Source organism: Brassica oleracea, chromosome C8 (genome assembly GCF_000695525.1).
Source record: "Brassica oleracea var. oleracea cultivar TO1000 chromosome C8, BOL, whole genome shotgun sequence".
NCBI lineage: Eukaryota > Viridiplantae > Streptophyta > Magnoliopsida > Brassicales > Brassicaceae > Brassica > Brassica oleracea.
Window position 1 is genome coordinate 36,080,034 of NC_027755.1, and position 23,915 is coordinate 36,103,948.

The window sequence follows — 23,915 nt, forward strand, 5'->3', positions numbered from 1 at the left end:
TGTATTAGCTCACATTTTTAGTTATTGAGTGCAATTATCTATGGTTCTTTCAGATTTACGAACTGGGTTTAATGACTAAGACCATCCCATTTGTTTTGGAGGTCAGTGTTACATATCATTTTTATATTTTCATTTCATGACGTTCTGAATATTTATGTATTACCTCTCGCATTTTTAGTTATCGAGCGCAATTATCTATGGTTCTTTCAAACTTACGAACTGGGTTTAATGACTAAGACCATCCCATTTGTTTCGGAGGTCAGTGTTACATATCATTTCTAAGTTTGTTGATAAAATTCATGACTTATAAAGGCTTTTCAATCCTATGTCAAAATAGTATAGATAGATGTCAATCTAATCCTAAGTGATCATGAAACAAAGATAATACAAGAGAATGCTTAATCTAAGTGCAATCAAGGTAGTGAGTTGATGATGAGATGTAACAAGTAACAAGAACAAGCAATGCAAATAACTAAAACTTTCAATCAATTAAGATCCAAGTTAAAGTGGCAAGATAACAATAAACAAGCTTCCTTAAGTCTAGAACACAAATAAAATCAATTATTTCCCAAGATAGAGATCCCTATGTAATCATGTATCAAACATGGTGTTTTGACAACTCAGATATCACTTTTGGGTTCTGCTGCAAGCAACATGATAAGAGTATCCTCATACCCAGCGATAGTTGTCCTTTTAACTATGGTAACCCAATGAACAGAAACTGACATGTATAAAGACCTGGAGCAGCTCTCCTTATCTCGCTCCTGTTCTTCCAGTATATGACAAGACAATGGTGTTGAGGTCGGGTAATGGATTTGTTGTGACAAGGTGTTGGGCCATAGGTAAACTTGGAAGTTGGACCTTAATAAACTGTATGTAGTATAGTAGGCCTAGGCGGTCGGGGTCCGTTGGTTTCGGTTCGGTTGATTCGAATTTTCGGTGTTATGCTCACAAGTCTCGTTCGGGTTTTACTAATTATTGGATCATGTTTGGTTCGATTCCTTCTAGTTTCGGTTCGAGGATTGTAACCAATGTTTGAATTCGTCCAAAAATATAATTTTTAAACTTCAAAAATTGACAAAAAAATATTCAAAATATAGAAATTGTTCACAAATCTAATTAAAAAAATAGTTAAACTATCTAAATTAACTAAAAATATTTAAAATAATAAATAAAACAAACTATAAAAATATTTTGAATACACTAAAATATCTAAATCACCTTAACATATATAAAATAATAAATAAAGTTAGTCATTACAAAAATTTATTTATTTATGTATTTACAAAAGAAAAAAAATCTAATTTCTCTATATAAAATAATAAAAATTATTAACATATATATATATATATATATATTGTTAATAATTTTTTTTATTTTATATAGAGAAATTAGATTTTTTTCTTTTACTATTTGATACCTATAAGTTATATTTTGTATTCTTTGGTTTTACTTAATATTAACTAGGACTAGAACTAGTATTTTTTCTTTTACTATTTCATACTTATAAAATATATTTCTATTCTTTATATTACTTAGTATTAAATAAGATTAGGAATATTTCCCATTTTCTATAAACTTTACTAAGTATAGATTTTCAAAATTTTCTATATGAGATTCACGATAGTTTTATTTTATATTTACATTTTTTTATTTAAAATAATTTTATGTGTGTTTTGTATAATAGTATATTTTACTTTAGCAGAATAAATATTTACTATTAATAATATTTTTCATTTTATTAATTTTAAAATCAGAAACCAAAAACTAAAAACCAAAATCTAAAACAACCATTTTTAAAAAACTGAAATCTAATGCAAAATCAAAAATCTAAAACTAAAAACTAAAATCTAAAAACCAAAAACTAAAATCCAAAAACTGGAAACTAAAATCTAAAAACAAAGGAAACAATCATCACTTCAGTAAGTTCTCAGTTATTACGTACATTAGAGACAGTTATAAAGTTTCCTAAATTGATAAAGAAACATAATTCACACTATCACCGCATATTAACAATCTTCGAGTACTAAAGGCCATCTCTTACACGTCAACCTCATCAACTGTAAATCTTCTAAAGCGAATTGCCAGAAACCACCTTCGAGTTTCTAAAGTGAGTATAACATTATGAGCTTTCAATCTTGGAAACTCAAATTTTTTTCTTCTTAATTTTCTCAATAGATTGGTTGCTCATTATGTTATAACATTATACTATTTTCCTTCTATAATTTTTTGGCTGACCAAAACCTAACAGCATAAAGTGAAATGATTTACTGGAAACTGATTCCGAAAGCCGGAGCCCAGTAGTCGGTGCCATTGTAGCTGCCAACTTGGAGTGTGCATGAAATTGGGACAAGACACAGTCCTCTGCTTTTCAAATCTTTCTTAGTTTCCTCGTTAAGGTTTGGTTTGTTCGTAGATGATGATGAAACTCCGTTTGATCTTTTCATGCAGTACTCACTCACAAGCTGATCACCAAATTAGAAAACTTCTTCAGTATATAATAATTTTTGTTAGTACACCTTTTATGACAAATGTATTTTTAATGAATGAGTAGAAAAATAAAATCATTCAAATGGCTTTTTCTTTCTCCACAGTCGAGTGACTTTTATGGTTTTTAACAAAAGGCTATAAAATACTAAAAGGACTGAAAAGGAAAGCTTGTATAATGTCATCTTTTTATTTTAGTGATCATACTTTATCTTAGTCCTTTCACTATTAAAGACCAATAGTAAAGAGAAGGGTTATTTTATTTAAAAAACTAAAGCTGCGATCCTTACTTTTTTAAAAGATTTGGGTTCGTTGATCCAATAAGAAAAAAAAAACTTTATATATGTGCGTACCTGACCAGGGTCCTGAGGGAATAAACCATTCATATCTCCTCGTGCCTAAATATTTAATTAGAATTTCATTATAATAAACCAAGCCTAAAAACTTACGTAAATGAGAAAATGATGTGTAACTAGAAGCACGTCACACACTGTATGTGTTTAATTACATGTGATTATAAAAGGTGTATATGAGTTTACTGCGTACATGTTGGTGCATCATATTATTTCTCGAAGGAGTGCCAAAGTATGGTACACTTAAAACGTGAAATAAATAAATAAAACAAAATGTGAGAAAAAAGTTTCAGCAATTATTACTCAAGAGCACAACAATTTTATATGGATCTTCAACTAGAGTCAAATACAAAACTAATTTCAAAATATATTCGGTAATAAAACTCTTTAGAGCATCTCCAACCTCACTCTATTTTTCTCTTTAAAATAGAGTTTAGAGTAAAAATGTTCCAATGGTACTCTATTTTATATTCTATAATAGTGTAAACTTATTTTTTACTCTATATATAGAGTAATTTTTTTATTTTTTGTTCTCCATTCTATTTTTCACTCTAAAATAGAGTACCATTAGAGCAACATTCAACTCTATTATAGAATTACTCTATTTTAGAAGAAAAAATAAAGTAAACCATTGAAGATGGTCTTAAGAAACAAGGATTAGCTAACTATAATAGATGATCAACTTCCGATGTTTTAAGTCTATCGTTCAGTTTTCCATCTACATGTTATTTTAAGGAAAAAAGCTCCATATTTAATAGTTCACACTTCTTCACAGCCAAATGATTTTTTGTTTAGTTCCGAGGGATGATTCAAGGGAAACAAATATTTTTTTTCTTAAAATAAATGAAATAAGAAGCATATAGTATTTTGGAAAGGACAAATCACCTCAACTTGACTGTGGAGGAATCTAATGTATCCAATAGCCTCTGATAAGACAGATGCTGTGTCAGTCTGAAAAAATGGAATCAACCAACCAATAGATGACAAATATTCCATGACTAAATTAGTTTGGAAATTAGAGTAGACTATCTTAATTAAGTTATTAGTACATGAATTAGTCAGTAATTATTATACCTTGCCGTATGGTGATACTAGCTGATGAAGAGCTGCGATTCTGCCTCCAAGTTTCTCCTTTCTCACCTTTGATAAGTGATATAAAACAAGATAATAATTATTATATGTTTATTAATAAACCAATTTAAGCTAGCTAACCCCAAATGAATTGGTTTCTACTTCTGAATAAGAGTTAAACATAAATAAATAATAAGTTGGATAAATTTTCAAGTATGTTAGAAAAGGAAATCTGAACTAGAACTGAATCAAACTGAAAAACAGATATAGTTTCTATTTTTCATTTAAAATACGAACAAAAGGGATTGGGTAACTACCGTTGAATCTTAGGAAAGAAAGAGAAAAGAATAATGAGATCAAGAAGAAGAAGACAAATGAGAAAGACAAAAATGTTACAATCACACACACATGCATCTTATTCTGATCCCATTCTCTTTTGTTTGTTTCTTTCTTTTCATTTGTTTTTGTGCTTTTATTTTGTTAATTATAAATTTCAGCAAGAGATAAAAACAGAGAACAAAAGATTTAGTTAGTTACCTTAAGAATAGATTGTGATGGAGGACGAAGGATTTTGTTAGATAGCTCTTTACAAAATAAACTTCTAAAGAAAAAAATGATCAAAAAAAAGTTTTATTGAAGGATAAATAAATATTTATATCGTTAGGATTAGCTAATCTAAGACTTAGAATTCAGAGTTAAGAGGTTGGATTTTTGAGATGTGTTCAAATTTTCAAAAATTAAAAATTAAAATTAAAACTTTCAAAATAAAAAAAGACTATTTTGATCATTTTATTTTTATACCTATTTTTATGACAAAAACTTTTTAAAAAAAGTTATTTGAGAGAATTGCCCTTAACTAATCCCGGATGAAAGAGATTTTTTTTACTAAGAGTCTCGCGTACTTTGAAACAAAAATAGAAAGAGTTTTTGACAAAGAGTTTCAAGTAAATTACATAAGATTTAAACCAAATATTTTTTTGGGCAATTTTGTCGAATAGTTTTTTTAAGTTTTTGTCATAAAAATGGACCTCAAAAAATAAAATGACCAAAATAACCTTTTTTTTATTTTGAAAATTTAAATTTAAATTTTTTATTTTTAAAAATTTGAACTTATCCCCAAAACCCAATCCCTAAAGTCTAAACCATAAATCTTAGATTAGTTAACCCTAAGGGTATAAATGCATATTTAGCCTTCAATAAAATTTCTTTTTGTCATTTTCCTCCCTGAGGGTCTATTTTGTGAAAATAAACTAAAAAATACTATCTAATGGAATTTCTCTACTTTTTTTTTCTTCAAATCAAGTGTTCTTTTGATATTTTACGTTCATTAAAATGGTATTTTATATACCTTTACGATATAAAACTGAATTTTGGAACTATATCATACTTCATATTATTATAAATTTTAAAACCAGCAAAAGACATATTTTCGAATAAAATGCAAGAAAAATAACATATATTTTTTTAAAAAATATATATCAATCTTATACTGTCCTTAATGGAAACGGAATAAGTTGTTCGTTCATAAAATACTTTTTTTGCTTGCAGCTACATTTCGAAAATTATATTTGTAACCGATATTTAATTTTCCAGTTAGAACTTGAAGATGGGTGTTTTTTTTGGTTCGATTTTGTATGGAGTGGCCTATTTGGCTATTTAGATCGATTACTCCAGAATCATTCATCCATCTGCATTACTGGCATAAATACCATAAATAACCAATGGTATATTTAGGACCCTGGCCGCAAGCATACGCAAAGCTTTGCCGAACTACGCCGGAGAAAAGCTGCACCACGGCGGAGGAGAATCCAAGAAGGTTATTGTTCTTTTATACTATAAAAATCCATTAAAATTCATTTTACTATACTTCATCTTTTTCCATGCTTTAGCTTTATCTTAAAGTAAGGAAGAAAAGGTATTTGGGTTTTCTCGTCGAATTATGTTTCTTTTGACAAAAAAGGAAATCAAACTCAATAATAAAAAAATGAAACAAAAAAGGGGTTATCCGTATACCTTGTTGTCTTGTTGAAGATAAATTAGGGTTATTTGTATACTTTTCTATACGATGTATAAGATACTCGAGTGTATGTTTATAATATTTTCTTTTTGAACATTTACATATGTGTGTGTGTGCATACAACTGTCTTGCATCAACATTGTCTTTTGATTAACAACCTATACATATTTGGTCAGAAAAAACATACTGTACATAATTCTTACATCGATCAAATGTGAACTTAGAAGTTAGAACAGTATTTGTTTCAGTTTCTATCAAATCCTATCTCTTTCTTATTAAAAAAACATCATGTCTTCTGTCCATACTATTGTTGAGCTATATATGTTTTAATTTAATCTTATATATTCCAACTAATGATATAAATGCCAAATTTCCAGCAAAAGAAAAACTAATGATATAAATACATAATTGTTCTCTTTGTTGGTGAAGTAAATGAATCAACATGTGTTGCGTAGGGTTCTATACGTACCCCCTAAAAATGAATTGATTGAACAAAGCTACTTAAAAATGAGTCAAAAGTTTATCTGAGTCTTCATTAGTTCATTACATCGGACCATATTGCTCATAAGCTTTTTAAAACATATTCTCCATCTGTTCCCGAAAGTAAGATTTTCTAAAGTATTCATGTTTATTAAGAATTCAATAAATATTTATAATTTAATTTTTCTTTTACTTTATTATACACTTTTCAATAACTTTTCACCAATGAAATTTAATCAATTCAAATATTTTCATTTAATCTTTCTTAAATGATTACAACGAACTTGATGGAAAACATAATACTAAGGTTTGCTAATCCAACGAACTTGAAGGAAAAAAATCTATAAAGGTATTATTATTTCTTCTTCTTATGTTTTTTTCCAAAGATTACAGTTTCTTGTATTTTGTTTATGGCTTAAGGATCTTTAATTCATTCTCTTCTGGTCTTCTAACCATTACAAATTATACTAGAAACACATGGTTATCAAACTTTTCGTATATCTCCGGAGAAAGGTTTCAGGTGGTTTGATTATGTAATATACCATTGGATTTTCTTGCTTTTGGGACCTCGATGAGTCAACCTCAGGAAGTTGGATATGGAAGAGTGTTTGCAAACTTAGATATATAGCTCGGCCTTTTATCTACTGTGATATTGGTTCTTGTATTACTTGCAGATTCTGTAAGGATAACTGGACCTCTCTTGGACCTTTATTGGATATCACTGGTCCAACTGGTCCCAGGGTCTCTGGTTTTCCAGAAAATGCAATTGTACAAGACGCTTTGGTAAATGGAAACTGGTGCATCTCAAGACTCCGCACCAGGCACCCTACCATCGTATTCCTCAAGGACAGTCTCCCTCCTGCGGATACAATAACCCAAGATCGAGGAGATGATGTTTATCTCTGGGCAATTGGCGACAAGCCACCATCATCAACCTTCTCAACACACAAACATGCGTTTCACGCATGGGTCACTACGCTAAACAGACTTCATTCAAGGGACCGTCTCATCACTTGGGGTATGGAAGTGCCTTCGACATGCCTTCTTTGCATTGCTGCTGATGAAACTCGACAGCACCTCTACTTTGACTGCCCTTATAGTCATCAGGTCTGGTCCTTCTTCACTTCTCGAGAATATCTCCCCTCCTATGTGTTTGATGACGCGGTGGTCTGGTTGACTAATCCCTCGCCAAACAAGAATATGTCCTTCATACTGAAATACTCGGTATCACGACTCCTCCTCTCGCCCAGCATCTCAGACATTCAAAATATCATTCGTTGTCGTTTGGACCCGCTATCTAGAGCACAACGAAACAAACCGAATGTCACCTCGTACCTCTCCACTTGGTTCACTTATTTTCAAAGTTAGCTTCCTCTTGTGTTTTGTCTCTTGCTTTTAAGTTGTTTCGAAGCGTTAATTTGTAATGGGGACCTTTTAATTTAATGAATGAAGTTATTAAAAAAAATATGCCATTGATTTCAGCAGAAGCATGAAGTGTGGAGGAAACTAATTCTGGTCAGGTGTAAATGTATTCTACTGGGAAAATGGCTGACCATGAATGTCCAGAAGTATATAAGATGGAAGTCTACAAGAAGAAACAAAAAAAGAAGCCTCGGTTGAAGAACTCTTATCACAATTTTTTTTTGATTGTTGTACAATCTTTTTTTCTTTCAGTTCATATTTTACGTTTTTATTAGGGCTTCTATATATATATATATATATATATATTGTTTTTTACTCCTTTATATTTTCATTATTAATAGAAATTATGAATAGAAAATATTTCAATTTATTTATCTTCAGAAATAAACTTTAGGTTAGTTATTTACAATTGATAATAGTTTTAATTAAATTATAAAATTAAAGTATTAAAATTTAAAAGTTAAATAATTTATAATATTATTTCAGTGTAAAATTTAATTTTATGGTTGTAGATGAAAAAAATAGTATACCAAAATATTAAATTCGGTGTTAGTGCAACATCAAATTTAATGTCGTGTTTGGAATTACTCTAGGAAGTTATATCATGATATATGCATAATCATGTACGGAAATAAAACATCTTCAAATTTTGTGATATACTGTTGCATTTTCCAATCTAATCCTTACATAAATAATTTATTATTTTTTTCTAATTCATCTTTAATAATAAAAATTCCGCCAAATGATCTAATATGAGAAGTATACATTAGATTCTGAAAAACTAATTAGAAATCATCTAGCAAAAAAAATCTAAAATCAAATAAAAATAATTGAAATTTGATTTTGAGATATATATACATATTTTAAAAAGTTTAAAACTCAGTTGATTTTTTTTGGTTACCTTTAAAATGCATATTTCATTATCTTATTTATCTTTTATTGAACTTAACCTTACCACCATTATAGCCTTTAAGCAATGTTTTGAAACCCGGACCTTACTTTGACTCTGAATTTTAATTGGATCAATATCGGACCGGTTCAACTGGATTTGTGATTTTTATTTTCTGTTTAAATTAAATATATGTATATAACCAATAGTTAATTTTTATAATATCTTATATCAATTTTATAATTCAAAATCTATATAAATGTAATCTAATCTAATTAAAAATACAGTGGAATTTGTTTTGAAACCGTTTTAAAATTACAGTTTATAATCTTTTTTGCGTAAATTAGAAAATAAAGTTTATATTGAATCGGATCACCGGTTTTCACAAAGACCGGTTTTTATCGATTTTCCGGTTTAACTCAAATTATGTTATTATCATAACTAAGAACCAGAGAGAGAGAGAAAGAGAGAAACAAGTCACGGTTTGACCAATTTGATCGGCATGTTTCGTCTGGTTTTTAAGACATTGCCTTTAAGTAACCAAATGATACACTAGTTAAGTTAAGCTTCATATAGCAGGTCAGCCAATTAGTTTTGCTAAGCTAAACCATGCATATGTTTTTTTTTATTTTAGTCAGAGACCATGCATGTGCGACCAGAAATCTTTTTATTGAATAATTTAATCTACGTGATTGATACCAATTAGATAGTTACATTTGTATCTGTGTCAAGCAATTAAAATCATTTGTCACAATCGACGAATAAGCATCACACTTTAGCCATGGTATATATCAGACTTGTCCTATATACATTATTCCCAACTGCTTCATATGTACTATTATTCATTACTCGCTCTGTTGCATTATAATTTTCGTTTTAGATTTCGGCACACGGATTAAGAAAACAATTAATTTTGTATATTTCCTATAAAAAAACACTATTACCTATACACCTAATCATATTTCAATCAATAGAAAAATAAATTTTGCATAAAATTAATAAATTTTGCATTGAAAATCGAAAACGACATTTATTTTGTAACGAAAAAATTCTCTAAAACGACACTTAATATAAAACGGAGGGAGTATTATTTTTAGAACAAATGTATTGCATGATCGATTACTTATTTGTGTTCCTTATAATAGTTCCATTAATGGAGAAGTTTTCTCTTAGAGTGTTTGAGAATAAAAAATAGAAAAATATAAAAAGTAGAAGAGAACTTAGAACTTGAGATTTAAGTTTTCAATAAGGAACGGATGAAATATTCTTTAAAACATTTCTATCCAGATATCAATTTATAAATAATTTTATTTTAAAATAATAATTATTGCATAACTTTTTTAAATAATATATTTTATAGTTAAAACATTGTTTTGAATATCTAAGCGATGTATGTATATGCTTTTAGGCAGATATTTTCTAGAGGGCTTAATTGCAAAAAAAAGTGAAAATATTTGGATGTTTTATTTGTTCAAAAAAATAAAAAAAATTGGATGTTTTTTGGCGCTCTATTTATAAAATGTTATATTATACTCTTATAAATGACATTAACATCACATAAAATAACGTGATATTTGCTGAAATGACACGTAAAATAACTTTCATCGATCTAGATTTTTTTCATTGCATCATATTTAAAAATTAGTGCTAGAAAAGTATGCTATCTAGTGACTAGTGCCCAAACGTTACTTATTAATGTAGTACATATTATTTTTATGTTAGAACATATCCTATTATATTTGCGTTTTTTTTGTTGTATCTTTTGGAAAATTCTTAATCATGCATTTGTGTTTTGGATCATTACACGTGATAGGTTAGTTACAAAAGATCCACTCATTCAATGGGATATTCCGCTCCCTCCTCAGTCCTCACAATTGTTTTTGCGGCTAGGGTTCAAAACCAAGAGAATATTTGTTACACTAAAAAGTTTTCTGTCCCCTCCCGTGGAATTTGATAGCCTTCTTGTTGATCATCAAGCTCTTATTGGCTATTAAAAAACTCAACATACTATTACTATCCATAACAATTTCACAAGCATAGATCGAGCTCTTATCACTCAAACAGACAAAACCATTTTTTGTAACTGCACAGAGAACATCATTCTTAGCATTTGGTTCTCCCATTTTCAGCCCCATCAAGCTCTACTATCTCCTACTTAAAGAACCTTGATTACTCTCAATTTGTTCAGGTTGCTCACTAATTGGTTCATTTGATCTCAATCTCTCATATTGGACAAGTATACACTATTACATATATACAAAATAATCGCTTACTAAATGATGCCAACAAAAAGATGAACAGGGCAAGTTAAAAAGAATAATAAATAAATAATCACCTTCTTGATAATATAAACATTGACCAAAATGTTCTTAGAAGAAAATTACATCAATTTTTCAAAAAAAAAAAGAGAAGAAAATTACACCAATTCAAAGAACACAAAACCCTGGCATATTTAGACCATCTTTATCCCAGGTTATTAGGGGGTTTCTTAATCCGGAAGTCCCACAAAAACCATAAAAACCGATCACAAAAGTAATGAAATAAGGACCGATCTTGGTTTGGTTTTTGCATTGTTTGCGGGCCCCACCGGTACGTGGCGGTCCGCGATTGGTTCGCTTTTTAATTTCTTTTTTTTTAAACCAAAAAAAAAAAATTAAAACTAAGAAACCGTCAAACGGTTTAGCGTTAAAGATGCTCTTATATCTTAGTTTTATAGACACTGTTCCTTTTGATATAAACCTCAATTCAAAGAACACAAAACTACTCGATTTTGATGCTACATATCAGATCAATTCGTTTTATTTTTAAAACTGTTCAAATTTAATGTTGTTCAAAAAGTATGATCTAACAAAAGATGAACGCCAGCATATTTTTTTGTTAAACGCTTTACATACTTTTTACACCGAATATTAGTTTGAGAAAAAAATGAATTAATTTTTACATAATTCGAAAACTTCTCAGCATAACGTGAATAAAATCCTAATGTAACTGACACTCGATACAGCTAAAATTTTACGCTCGCAGATAAAAAAATAAACTATGAACAACATAATTAACACTTTAATAAAATAACATAGAGAAAGGAATTTTAGGTCTGATTGGCTGTCGAGGTAAGTAGCAGGATCAAAGGGATTTGATTCGATAAAAATGATTTTAAATAAAATCCTTAACAAATCAATAATTTGAGTAATATTAAATCATAGACGAGAAAAGATAGAGAAGAACTAGACAGATCGAGTGTGATATAATAATGTACGTAGCAGGGGAAATGCATGTGCACACAATCTACATTAGATATTATCTTAACAAATACCCTCTCCACTATGCTCTGTCTTTTTTGGTGTTATGCTCTCTTAATTACTCATCAAATCACTTCTAATCTCAACATGATCCGCTGTTTTGATACACTTCCCTGTCTCTAAGTTATTTCAATCATTCGGATCATAAATTATTTAAACTTATGCATATATGTACGTATATAAGCATGTACATCAACTTTTAAACATACGTACATATTCTTCTAAGTTGTAAACTAACCATTCGGATAAGATGGTCCGCATTTTCATATGCATACTTTTGTAACCCTAAACAATAACAAATTTGATAGTCATAATCTTTCATTTTAACTGGGATTCTTCTGCCGGACCTATCAACACATAATGAATATTCGATGTACATGAGGAAATTAAATCTTTTATGTCATACATTAATTTAACTTTAATCAAATCTGAGGTTATTAGGGGTGGACAATTCAGTTTAAATTTGGGTTCGGTTTGGGTCCGGTTCGATTTGTTTGAGTCTATGAAAACTTTATCCAAAATAAATCAAAATTAGTTTGGTTTGGTTTGGTTTGTGTTCGATTTGGTTCGATTTAATTTGTTTTGTTCAGTCAAACCAAGTTGGTTTTTAATTATGTTCTAGTTCAATTACAAAAAAAAGAATTCATAAAACAGAAAACAAATCATCATTTGACACTATATTATTGTTTTCTTTATATTTAAATGTAAAGCTAAACATCACAATCAAAATCTAAAAGATAATCCAATAATTTTATATTATTATCTTCAAATCTATGATAAAACATATGTAGTTTTTCGATTTTGATTATAGTGTTTAAAATATATATTTTTATTTTATTATTAGTTGGGTTTCTTTTATTATTTTAGAAGTAAAAAATAATAATATTGTTAAATATCTTAAATTTTAATATTTTAAATATATTTAGTTAATCTAATTGAAAAAAAAAACTTCGTTTTTTATTCGGTTTGGTTTAAAACTAAATCAAACCTAACCATTTGGGTTGATGAAACTTTTAACTAAAAAGTTGAGACATATACTTTAATTTGGTTTGCGTCAGTTTGGGTTCAATTGGGTTGGTTCTGTCTGGTTTGGTTTAGGTTTTTATTCTCACCATTAGAAGTTATCGAATTAATATATTTCAAGGTCATGGACATATTTTACCAAAAAGAAGAGGTCATGCACATAAAAAAAATGCTCATCGTCAGCATATGAACTAATACGTGTCCTGCAATTAGCGGTCTATTCAAAAGTGACACCTCGTAGCTACATTTCTATATATGCTTCCCGCAGAGCTAATTAAGGTTAAGACATGTTCGAGGGATCACATGATTCACGACCTGGTGTATTAGTTTAAAAATTATTTCGATAAAAAGTTGTATCCAGAAAAGGTGTATCAGTATTAGTTTTCTTTTGATCGTTACTGAACGTAGTGTTGATAAGTCAATTAATCGACCTGGGCTAGAGGTTTAACATTCATTCATTTCCAATTACTTAATTTAGTGGACAATTCATTAACAAACCTTGGAAAAAAACCATGCAACTCTAAATACTAGCGTTAGAAAAGGATGGATATGATGACTATTATTGAATGTATACTGGGAGTAATATTTTAAATTTTCTAGAAATCATTGTAATAGTTTTGTTTTGTTGGTTAAAATAAAACTGAGTATATATTGCGATAATTTGTTTTAGTAAGCTCTGAACAAAAAATCCAACATGGATTGGGTGATATGTACTAACTACTAACCAATAAATCTTGTTTTGGTTACCTAATAAGTTTTTAAAAACTTAAAGATTTTAATATTGGTCGCTATAAGATCTAAGGGTGTTTAATTCATATTACTGAATAAATAATTTAGGAAAAGTAGCATACAAAAATGTAGTTCATATAAAATTTACGAAACTTAAAAAAGAAAATAGCTTTTATTTTCCAATAAAAAAAATTATAGAATAAAATATTAAATATATCAATAAAATTTTCTGATGAAAATATAGATTTTATAAAATCTTTTATGATGTAATAAAAATGATTCCTTATATTTCCACAATAATTATACTTAACTTAACTTACAAAATATTTTTATCCAAAAACCTATAAATCTGACACTGTTGTTTTTTCTTTTGCTATTTGAAATAAACGGGTATTTAAGCGAAATTTTTGTTTTTTGTTATTATTTCTTAGTAGTACTTTGATAATTTTCGAATATATACAATTAACAGAAGGAAAAAGGGTAAAAAAACTTAAATAGTGTTAATATAGACAATACGTACGAAAAGCTGATTACATCCTCAATTGTAATATGAAATAATATTGGGAAAATTGTTTTTTAGGCAAAAATGATAACTATGTCCCTTTAGACTAATCTTATATACTTTATGTTCCATAAGGTTAATTATTTTCAAAATTGCAATAATGCCCTTAAAATTGCAATTTTTAAATATAATAAATAATGAGTTCGATCAAGCGGGATCGATCGATCCAAAATTACAAGGTCAAACGGATCGATCGATCTTGATCATTATGGAAAACAAAAAAACGCGGAGCATATACTGATCGACCTAGTCCATTTCACTCGATCGGCAAAGGCAATTTCATACAGATCGACCGATCTCGAATTATAGACTGATCGTTCCTCTGCCCAGGTAAGTATTCCAAATCGATTTCCTGGTTTTCTTCGGTTGTATCCGGTTTGATTCCCACTTGATTTGAATCGACCAAACACGATTTCAACTCTTTAAACTCGATTTCTTTGGGATGAAACCCATAATTTTTCATCTCCTTCACGAACAAAGGGGGAGAAAATCAAAGTCTCAAGTTCATAAACCCTAACTCACTCAATTTCACACTGATTTGGTAGAAATAATGTGAAATTTTGTGAACATTTTGTGAACAATCAATGGAATATAGAAGACGGCGTGAGAAGAAGGTTACCACATTTTTTTTTAAATCGATTTTTTCAAAATATGAAAGTGAATATTCTCAAATATTTTGTTTCGATATTTTTAGGAACTGATTTATTATCCGTATAATACAACTAATCTGTAAAAATCGGTTCCTACAGGTTTTTAGAATTATAGTAATGTGTAGATTTTGATTTCTACATGTTTTAGATTTATAGTAAATATATAGAAGTCGATTTCTACGTGTTTTAGATTTATATTAATGTGTAGATTTTGATTTCTAAAGATTTTAGATCAGTAGGTTAAGCGCGGAATGTGTATTATTTACGTAGATCACGTATTCTAAACATTGTAGATTCAATGAAAAAAATGGATTTCGTTTTCCACTTCGTAGAATTGCATTTCTACTTTATATAGAACAAAATCTAAAAATTATGATTTAAACATTTTTAGAACTGAAAAAATACCACTAAGTTCATATAGGTATTTTATCAATAGTTACTATTTTTTCAATTTTTTTCTGTTTGGAAAAATATTTATTAAATTTATTTTCAAAAATATTAAAGGGTATTATAGACAAAAATGACACAAAATAGATATTAGTCTAAAAAGACATAGTTATCATTTTTTTGCTCTAAAAAACAATTTCTCAATAATATTGTACTAAGTCTTATTTAGGTGTAATTAATTTGTATCTATACTATTAAAGCAGAATCCTTAATAGGATTTTGCCCTTAGTTTTTTCTTAGAATTACAATGCTATGCCATTGAGTAATATTCTTAAAATCAAAAAAGGTAATTCTAAACTACAACAATATACGTGAAGTATATATGTAAAACTTTCATTTTTAATACATTAATTACATTAAATATAATCAGTTAATGCACCATATATAAATGAAAAAAAATGATAACTCTCCCGACAATGAAGGCCACTTTTTCAAATGATGAAGATTTTTCATTATTTTGAGATCTTTAAGATTTGTGAGGTTTCTTTTGAGTTGAGGTATCTATCGAAATATATGTGGATCTACGGTAGTTTTGAGGTTTCTATTGTGGTTTTGTTCTAAGGTGTGTTATTTATGCGCCTATAGTTTTGAAGGAAAAACTAAATCAAGAGTTGCCATTCTCGATAAACTCTCTTCTCTCGCTGCTCTTTCTGTGCCTATAGAATTGTTTCTATTATAGTAATCATCTTGAATTTGAAGTCCGGTTTATAAAGTTCATTTAGGTTTGTTTGTTTGCTTCAAATGTTTGGTCTTTATAGGTTGGTTGGTTAAATAGGGGTTATACAAGTCATGGGAATCCAGCTATTTATTTGTGTTGATGAAGGTATGATACTAACATGCCACTGAATTGCTAGATAGGTCGCCAGAGTCTCCCACCACCATGGAAATAGATTCCTCCACCAGCGAAGGGGAATACAATCGCTTCCCAAGTTTAAAGGCACATGCTTTCAATCTTCTTCCTCTCATCGGTTAGTCAAAGCCATCTTCATTTAGTTTGATTTTTTTTAATGCTAAATAATTTATTTTGGTTTTTTCCATTTATACTTCAAGGTGAAAGTTCTTTGTGAAATATATTAAGGGCACCTTGAAAGCTCCTATCTTGGTGTATCCTTTGGCTGAGTCTGAGTGTGAGCAATCAAGAAATGTGCTGTAGTAGCTATTGGTAGTGTTGAAGCATAGGTCTTAGAACCGAAGATGTGTTTACATGTAGTTCTTGACTTGGATGAAACGTTAGTTTGTGCATATGAAACCTCTATACTTTAGACAATCTTTTTGATTTGGCAGACTATTTTTTAGAACTAATGAAACTAAAGTATTTGATTATAGAAGAACCCATAAATTTTTAGAATAATGTTATATTTATTTTAGTATCAATGATTAAAAATAATTTTAGCCTTGATTATTTTAATTTATTCACAAAACTATATTATAACCCATAAAACAAATCAATATACTTTTGTATTATAAGTCACTGAAGATTTGTATCATCTTTACCTTTTTATTGATTACCGTAATTTCATCTTCAACTTTTGATCAAAATACGGTGGATCGCGCCGAATATACAGAATCGTGTACATTTTATATGAACATATTTCATTCCTAAATATTAGCAACATACATTATTATGTGGTTTACAGTGAACTATTTTAAGCTTTTTTTATGTTTATCTGAAACTACTAGCAATAACCAACATTACGCGAACATAATAATATATTCATTTGCTTTTGAGAGAGAGGCTATTCTATAATGATAACCATATTTTATATTTATATACGATTGAAAAGTATTTAATATATCTTAATCTTAAGCTTAGTTCATAAATTGTTATATCATACTTCTTAACAACTTTATAGCATATAAAAAATATCTCCATTATAAAATGATGTTTATACAATGGATTTAACAATTTTTACCATCATTTATAGATTAATTGAAAAGAAAGATAGTCTCCAAAAATACAGTGAGTCTTATTAAAATAAAAGATTGTGACTTTTTGAATTATTAACAGCATTATAATACGGTCGAGAATGTAGCTTGTATTGAAATATTTTTTGACTAAATACATAATCTACTTTTTATGAATTTAAGATCAATAGCTAAACATTCACAACTATGTTTGTAGGTACAAGAAAATAAAATTCATATAAAAATTAAATATTTAAACTAAAAGTATCATTTATAGCACAAGTAAATATTCTATATACCATCGAAAATTTTAATCTATTGAGTAAAAATGACGAAAAATAAAAGATTGTGTTTTTTTTAGTGGCATGACGTGCATTATAATACGGTCCAAAATGTAGTTTCTATTGAAATTATTTCTTCAATTTCAAAAAATGAATATATTTAAAATGTATTTTTTTTTTACTAAAAAGATAATCTACTTTTATGAATTTAAGATCAATAGCTAAACATTCAGAACTATTTTTGATGTTACAAGAAAATAAAAATTCATATAAAACTTAATTATTTAAACTAAAAGTTTCATTTATAGCAAAAGTAAATATTCTCTACGCCGTCAAAAATTCTAATCTATTGAATAAAAACAACGAAAAATAAATGATTTACACAAATTTATGCAAAACATTATAATATAACTCTTATAAATGCTACACTTTATAATAAAAATTTACAAATTTATAAAAACTATCAATTTAATCAACATAAGATCAATCCCGCGCTTTGAAAGCGCGGGTCAAAATCTAGTTTCTCAGTTAAAACAGAATATGACTATTTAAGCAAAAAAAAAATAACTAGATCCAAGACAAAGATAGCTGGATTATTAGATCGAATCAACATCAAAGTTTGTTTGGAAGTGTCATCCAAAAGAAAAAAATAACTGAGAATATTTAAGCTAATCATTTATATTATTTTATTTCACAATCATTGTAATAAATATAATTGTTAATTAATTAATTGGAAAATAAAATAAAAGAGAGTAGGGAAATCAAAATAAGGGAATAAAATCTATACATGTAACGTAATGTATTTGTGTGCGTGGCGTATCTATTGAAATCTGGACACAATCTGATCCAGCGATGCATTAGTTATTATACGTATATATGTTTTTAAATAAAAACTTAAAATAAAAATTAATTAAGAAAGGCCTATAAAACGGACCAACAATTCACCATGAAAGAGATCTCTCTGATTCCTTAGCTCAAAGCCAACTAAACAAAAAAATTCAATTTCTCTCTAGAGAAGACTTTCTCTCTCTAGTTCTTGATTTTCCGGTGTACATCAAGAACGGAGATTAAAATTAAATCTGATAAAAGAAACATGGCAAGTAATTTCTTTGGTAAGCCAAACATGAGAGGATCTTCGCCGTCTTCAGCGTCTCCAACATCGTCTTCTTCATCTCCGGCGACCAGAAGAGGGAAGAAGAATGGTTCCGAGAAGCCAAAGCAGCCACAAAGAGGTCTCGGAGTAGCGCAACTTGAGAAAATTAGATTACACGGCGAGATGAGTTGCAACAATTATAATCCGTCTTTGTATCCTCAGGTAACATTTTACATGCATACATACGATACCTTTATAATCTCGGCAGAGTTGATCGAGGTATGTATGTGTAACATAGTGGTGTATACTGTGTCATAACCTGATTTAAATCTGGTCGTCTGTGAGACGACCAAAAAGAAATCGGTAAAAGTTCGTAGGTTATCTCTTTCTGTTCATCGGAGCTCTTTTAGGAATCCGACCAACTTTGTTAAACTTTCCCGTGAACCTTAGATGATTGTATGAAATTTAAAGGGTTTTATTTTTTTTTCTTGACGTATGTATTAAGGATTTCACCGAAATATTTTAAGTTCTAACAATAATTAACACAAAAGATTACAAAACGTATATATCTTTCCTTTTCTTGTCCCCAAAATCATGTTCGATAAGGTCAGAAATCTTTTATCTATCAATTTTACTATATCGATTATATTTATACGTAAATATAGTAGAAATTATGACCGTAAATCAGTTTTCTCCTTTGGATTTAACTAGAAAGAAACTCCCCTATGCATCTACTATTGAAGATCGGTAAGTAGAAAATCTAGATTACAATAGATTTCATATGTCATTATACTAGGTTCTTAAAGCCAGTTACAAAAACAAATTATTCTAGGTTCTTGAATTCTCGAGGGCACTACTCTCTTCTTAAAGTATTCTTAAAGAAAATCACATGTTATAGATGAAATTGTTACAGTTTTGTATCATTTGTCCATCTAATTCGATTTCTTTCATGAGTATGATTTGTATATTAATTAGACCGTCATATGTGAATGTAAATGTACAGGAGAATGTGAGGATGCAAGGAGAATATTCATCCATACCATCATCATCACCATCCTTTACATATGCATCACCATCATCGACTCCTTATGGCTTCTATCCAGATATGATGGTATGTATTTACCTTTAATGCTCAATTTGTGTGCGATTTATACATGATATTGTGTGTGTGCGTGTGTTTATAAAGGAGAATATTATTTGAATTCCTATTCTAAGTTGATCTGGTTAATATTTACTTTCTATTTTAAATTAACATATTAAATCTTCTACAAGATTGGATCAATCATGTTTCCATCTATAAGAAAACTCTTTTCAAGAAATCATTAAACAACAAAATGAATCACATATTAATTGTTGTTTTCTGTTATTGGCAGATGGGTGTACATAGAGATCAGTACGAAAGAGCAACCATGAGGTACATATAAAATCACTTTCAACTGTGCTTTTTAGGCTTGGGAAAATGTATGTGTATTTCTGTTAGATATTTCTTTGGTCATAAAAATTAACGACGTTTTATTTTTATTTTGTTCAAAAAACAGTTGGAATCCAAGCTACGGCATCTTAGAGAGCCAACATTCTTTGGAACCAAACATCACCAGACATTTCTTACACGAGGTTCTTATTCTATACCATCACACATATATACACGTGATAACATTTTCATTAATCACATGATTATTAGGCTGTGTATATAATATACTTTTTCGAAAGAGGTTCCAGTCGGTGTGTAGATTACATACACATATATAACATTTTCATTTTCACTGATCACATGACTTATTCTAGTTTAGTGTAACCATGGTTCAGTTCGTAGTTATGTCATGGTCAAATGCTAGTTAATTAACATTGTTCGAAGTGTTATAACTGTAGTCTATTTGCATCTAAGAGAACTAATCGAATGTTTTTCTTTTGTCTTGAAATAGGATCCAAGTTCTACAAGGCGAAGTAAATCGTTGGGATCAGGAAACCAAAACTCGGGATCGAGTGACAATCAAGAGCTAGATTTGGAATTGAGATTGTCAATTTGATCATTTTTAATAGTTCGATCTTCACGAAACTGAAAAAGTCTCGCATTGTGATTATGCTGAAAATAAAAACTAAGCAACATCTGATTGGTTTCGATTTGGGGGTATAACTTATTTTATTCGTAGGATTGTTTGACCGTTTCTGTAGAAAAATGTTTAAAGAATGAAAATCTTTTGTAAATCTTAAGGAATATAAAAAGTTAGATTATAAACTATTCATGGTAAATTCTCTAGAAGCGAACATGTTAAACTATGTACGTAGTTGTGACAAAGAGACAAAAATGCTGAGGATAATGGGTGAGATTGGTAAGAGCTGTGATTTCATTTTTTGGCTATAGAAATATTGCTGTGACTTTTTTGGCTTTGGTTCTAGATTTTTAACTTTTAAAAGTCTTTAAATTTGGGTTGTAAGAATTTGTTTCTGCAGAGCAATTATAAAGAGATAAATTTAAAGAAATGTTGTGGACTAAAAAAAAAGGCTGTGAGCTTATAAAAAATATAAATCAAGATTGGTGTAGATTTAGAGTTGTGGGTATAATTGTGGCTGTGGAGAGCAATTACAGCAATAGTCAATCATACCCAATATATATCGCATCCATTTTCATTAACATTCACTTCATTGCCATTCTTCTTATAAGAATTTGTGTATCTTAGATCTTAAAGGTTATAATTTATTTTGGTCTAAAGCAAAACCAGAATCAATCTAACCCTGAGGCACATGAGGAAGTAACCATTAACGAGGGCCAAAACAAAGTTAGGAGGAGAACAGTTAGAAACAATAAAGCAAGATCACCACAGGTGGGGCCTAGTATTCTTCGAGGAGCTAGCTCAAAGAAAAAAACTCTCTCAACTCAAAAACTCAGCAGGGGGCGGTAAGAATTGAAGATTAGAGGCTCCAACAAAGATCAGACTACGGTTGACCCAGCAAACTTGGCTACTGATGCTCCAAATTCCCCAAGGAACCTACCTATCCAACTAATTTCGGCCATGACTAAGAAGAAGACGGATTTTCGGGTTCCCCCTCCCCAGACTCCTTAGTCGTACTGAGCTGGAACTGTTGTGGGCTGGGGAACCCCATAACAGTCTAGCGTTTAAAGGAGCTTCGGAAGAAGAAGTCTCCTAACATCGTTTTCCTAATGGAAACAAAAAATTCAGAAGAGATGATTAGAAAAGAACTCCCTTGGTTAAAAGATGAACACAACTGCATAGTTCTCCCCCCCCCCCCCTCCCAATAGCCCCGGAGGTGGAGGTTTGATTCTCATCTGGAAAAAAGATATTGATTTTATGATCCTATTTACTTCCAACAACTACATTGACACGAGAATCACCTCCAAAGGGAAATCTTTCCTAGCTACATTCATTTATGGAGAACCTGATCACACTAAAAGAGCTGCTGTCTGGAACTCCTTGTCTAATCTACATGCAAACCCTAAAGGACCATGGTTCCTAACGGGAGATTTCAACGAATTACAGGACAATAGTGAAAAAAAGGAGGACCGGAAAGAGTAGAGGGCACCTTTGGGGTCTTCCGAACATTCCTGTCCGAAAATGACATGTTTGACATCAAAAATTCGGGTAACCCATTCTCTTGGAGAGGCAAAAGAGGCACGCATCTAGTGAGATGTCGTCTGGATAGATCTATGAGCAACCCAGAGTGGACTGAGCTCTTCCCCTCCTGCCGTCGCCAGTATCTTAAGTATGAGGGATCTGACCATCGTCCTATCATCTCTTATCTGGATACTACAAGGAAGAAAAGTCACAATTTATTTCGATACGATAGGCGTTTAAAAGATCACAAAGAGATTAAAGACCTGGTTGCTGAAATCTGGTTTAACTGCGACTATCTTGGTGTGTAGGCAAGACTAGCTCTATGCCGTAGAGCCATCTGTAAATGGTGTAATCTGTTCCAAGAAAACAGTAAAAAGATTATTGAGGACCTGCGAATGGAGTTGGATGATCAAATGGCTAGAGACGATCCTAATGAAGACATGATCCAAGAGATTAATAATCTACTACTCAAAGCATATATGTCGGAAGAAGCATAGTGGAAGCAGATGAGCAGGTTACTATGGCTGACCCTTGGGGACTCAAATTCTGGTTACTTTCATGCAGTAACAAAAACCCGAAAAGCAAGAAATAGGCTAACAACTCTGGAAAATGATGATGGCATACCTTTCTTCGAGGAAGACCAAATCTCAGCACTAGTTTGTTCCTACTATGACAAACTCTTCATTGCAAACCAAAGAGAGGAAAACAACTCAACGGTTTTTCAAGCCCTCAAACCATGTGTAACTCAGGAATGGAATGAGACACTCACCAGAGATCCATCACCAACAGAGATAAAGGAGGCACTCTTGGCAATCCATGCAGACAAGGCTCCAGGTCCCGATGGTTTCTCCACGAGCTTCTTTCACTCAAACTGGGAGACAATTGGCCCTTCTATTATCAAGGAAATCGAAGGCTTCTTCTCCACGGGAATAATGTCACCTACATTGAATGAAACTCATGTGAGGTTAATTCCCAAGACTCTAACTGCCAAAAAATTGGATGAATACAAACTTATAGCTCTGTGCAACGTGTACTATAAGATCATCTCAAAGCTTCTCTCCTTGCGCCTGAAACCCATCCTTTTCTCTATTATCTCGGAAAACCAATCGGCCTTCATTCCTGGACGCGCAATAACATAATGTTTTAATCACACACGAGGTTCTACAATTTCTCAAGACTTCTCAAGCTCAAAAACAGTGTGCTATGGCAGTCAAGATGGATATGTCTAAAGCCTATGATAGAGTAGAGTGGGACTTCCTAGCTCTAGTGATGAAACGATTAGGTTTTCATGACAAGTGGATTAACTGGATTTTGCAGTGTATCACATCAGTGTCTTACTCCTATCTCATAAATGACTCAGTCTATGGAGCTGTAAGACCTCACTGTGGCATTAGGCATGGAGACCCGATCTCGCCATACTTGTTTATCCTTTGTGGGGAAGTCCTCTCAGGCTTGTGTTGGAAAGCAAAGCTGGAAGGGTCGATGAGAGAGATTCAAGTTGCTAGAGGCAGTCCCCGCGTTAACCATCTGATGTTTGCCGATGACACTATGATGTTTTGCAACTCATCTGCGAAATGCTGTCTCTCCCTGCTCCAGATCCTGAGTGATTATGAAAAAGTCTTAGGTCAAAAAGTC

The 23,915-nt window shown here is 30.5% G+C and overlaps 4 protein-coding genes across 4 annotated transcripts in view; 3 read left to right on the forward strand and 1 right to left on the reverse strand.

Annotated features, from left to right (window-relative positions):
• Positions 1–1,927: 1,927 nt before the first annotated feature.
• On the reverse strand, positions 1,928–4,472 carry LOC106310659 (transcription factor bHLH133-like). Its single transcript, XM_013747886.1, has 6 exons — positions 4,449–4,472; positions 3,915–3,980; positions 3,726–3,791; positions 3,034–3,090; positions 2,841–2,885; positions 1,928–2,465 (listed from the first exon to the last, which is right to left on the reverse strand). The coding sequence occupies exons 4-6, from the start codon at positions 3,046–3,048 to the stop codon at positions 2,268–2,270; spliced, it is 258 nt and encodes an 85-aa protein (XP_013603340.1). The 5' UTR covers positions 3,049–3,090; positions 3,726–3,791; positions 3,915–3,980; positions 4,449–4,472; the 3' UTR covers positions 1,928–2,267.
• Positions 4,473–6,979: 2,507 nt separating this feature from the next.
• LOC106309291 lies at positions 6,980–7,776 on the forward strand. Its single transcript, XM_013746334.1, has 2 exons — positions 6,980–7,014; positions 7,083–7,776. Exons 1-2 carry the CDS (start codon positions 6,980–6,982, stop codon positions 7,774–7,776), a joined length of 729 nt encoding a protein of 242 aa, XP_013601788.1.
• A 10,824-nt stretch (positions 7,777–18,600) lies between these two features.
• Positions 18,601–20,852, forward strand: LOC106311057. Its single transcript, XM_013748288.1, has 5 exons — positions 18,601–18,930; positions 19,712–19,819; positions 20,082–20,122; positions 20,247–20,322; positions 20,631–20,852. Exons 1-5 carry the CDS (start codon positions 18,709–18,711, stop codon positions 20,733–20,735), a joined length of 552 nt encoding a protein of 183 aa, XP_013603742.1. The 5' UTR covers positions 18,601–18,708; the 3' UTR covers positions 20,736–20,852.
• Positions 20,853–23,483: 2,631 nt separating this feature from the next.
• The window catches only part of LOC106309292, a 1,183-nt gene continuing 751 nt past the window's right edge, over positions 23,484–23,915 (forward strand). Inside the window, exon 1 of the mRNA XM_013746335.1 lies at positions 23,484–23,897. Coding sequence (XP_013601789.1) covers positions 23,484–23,897 — 414 coding nt within the window. The remainder of the gene's footprint in view (positions 23,898–23,915) is intronic.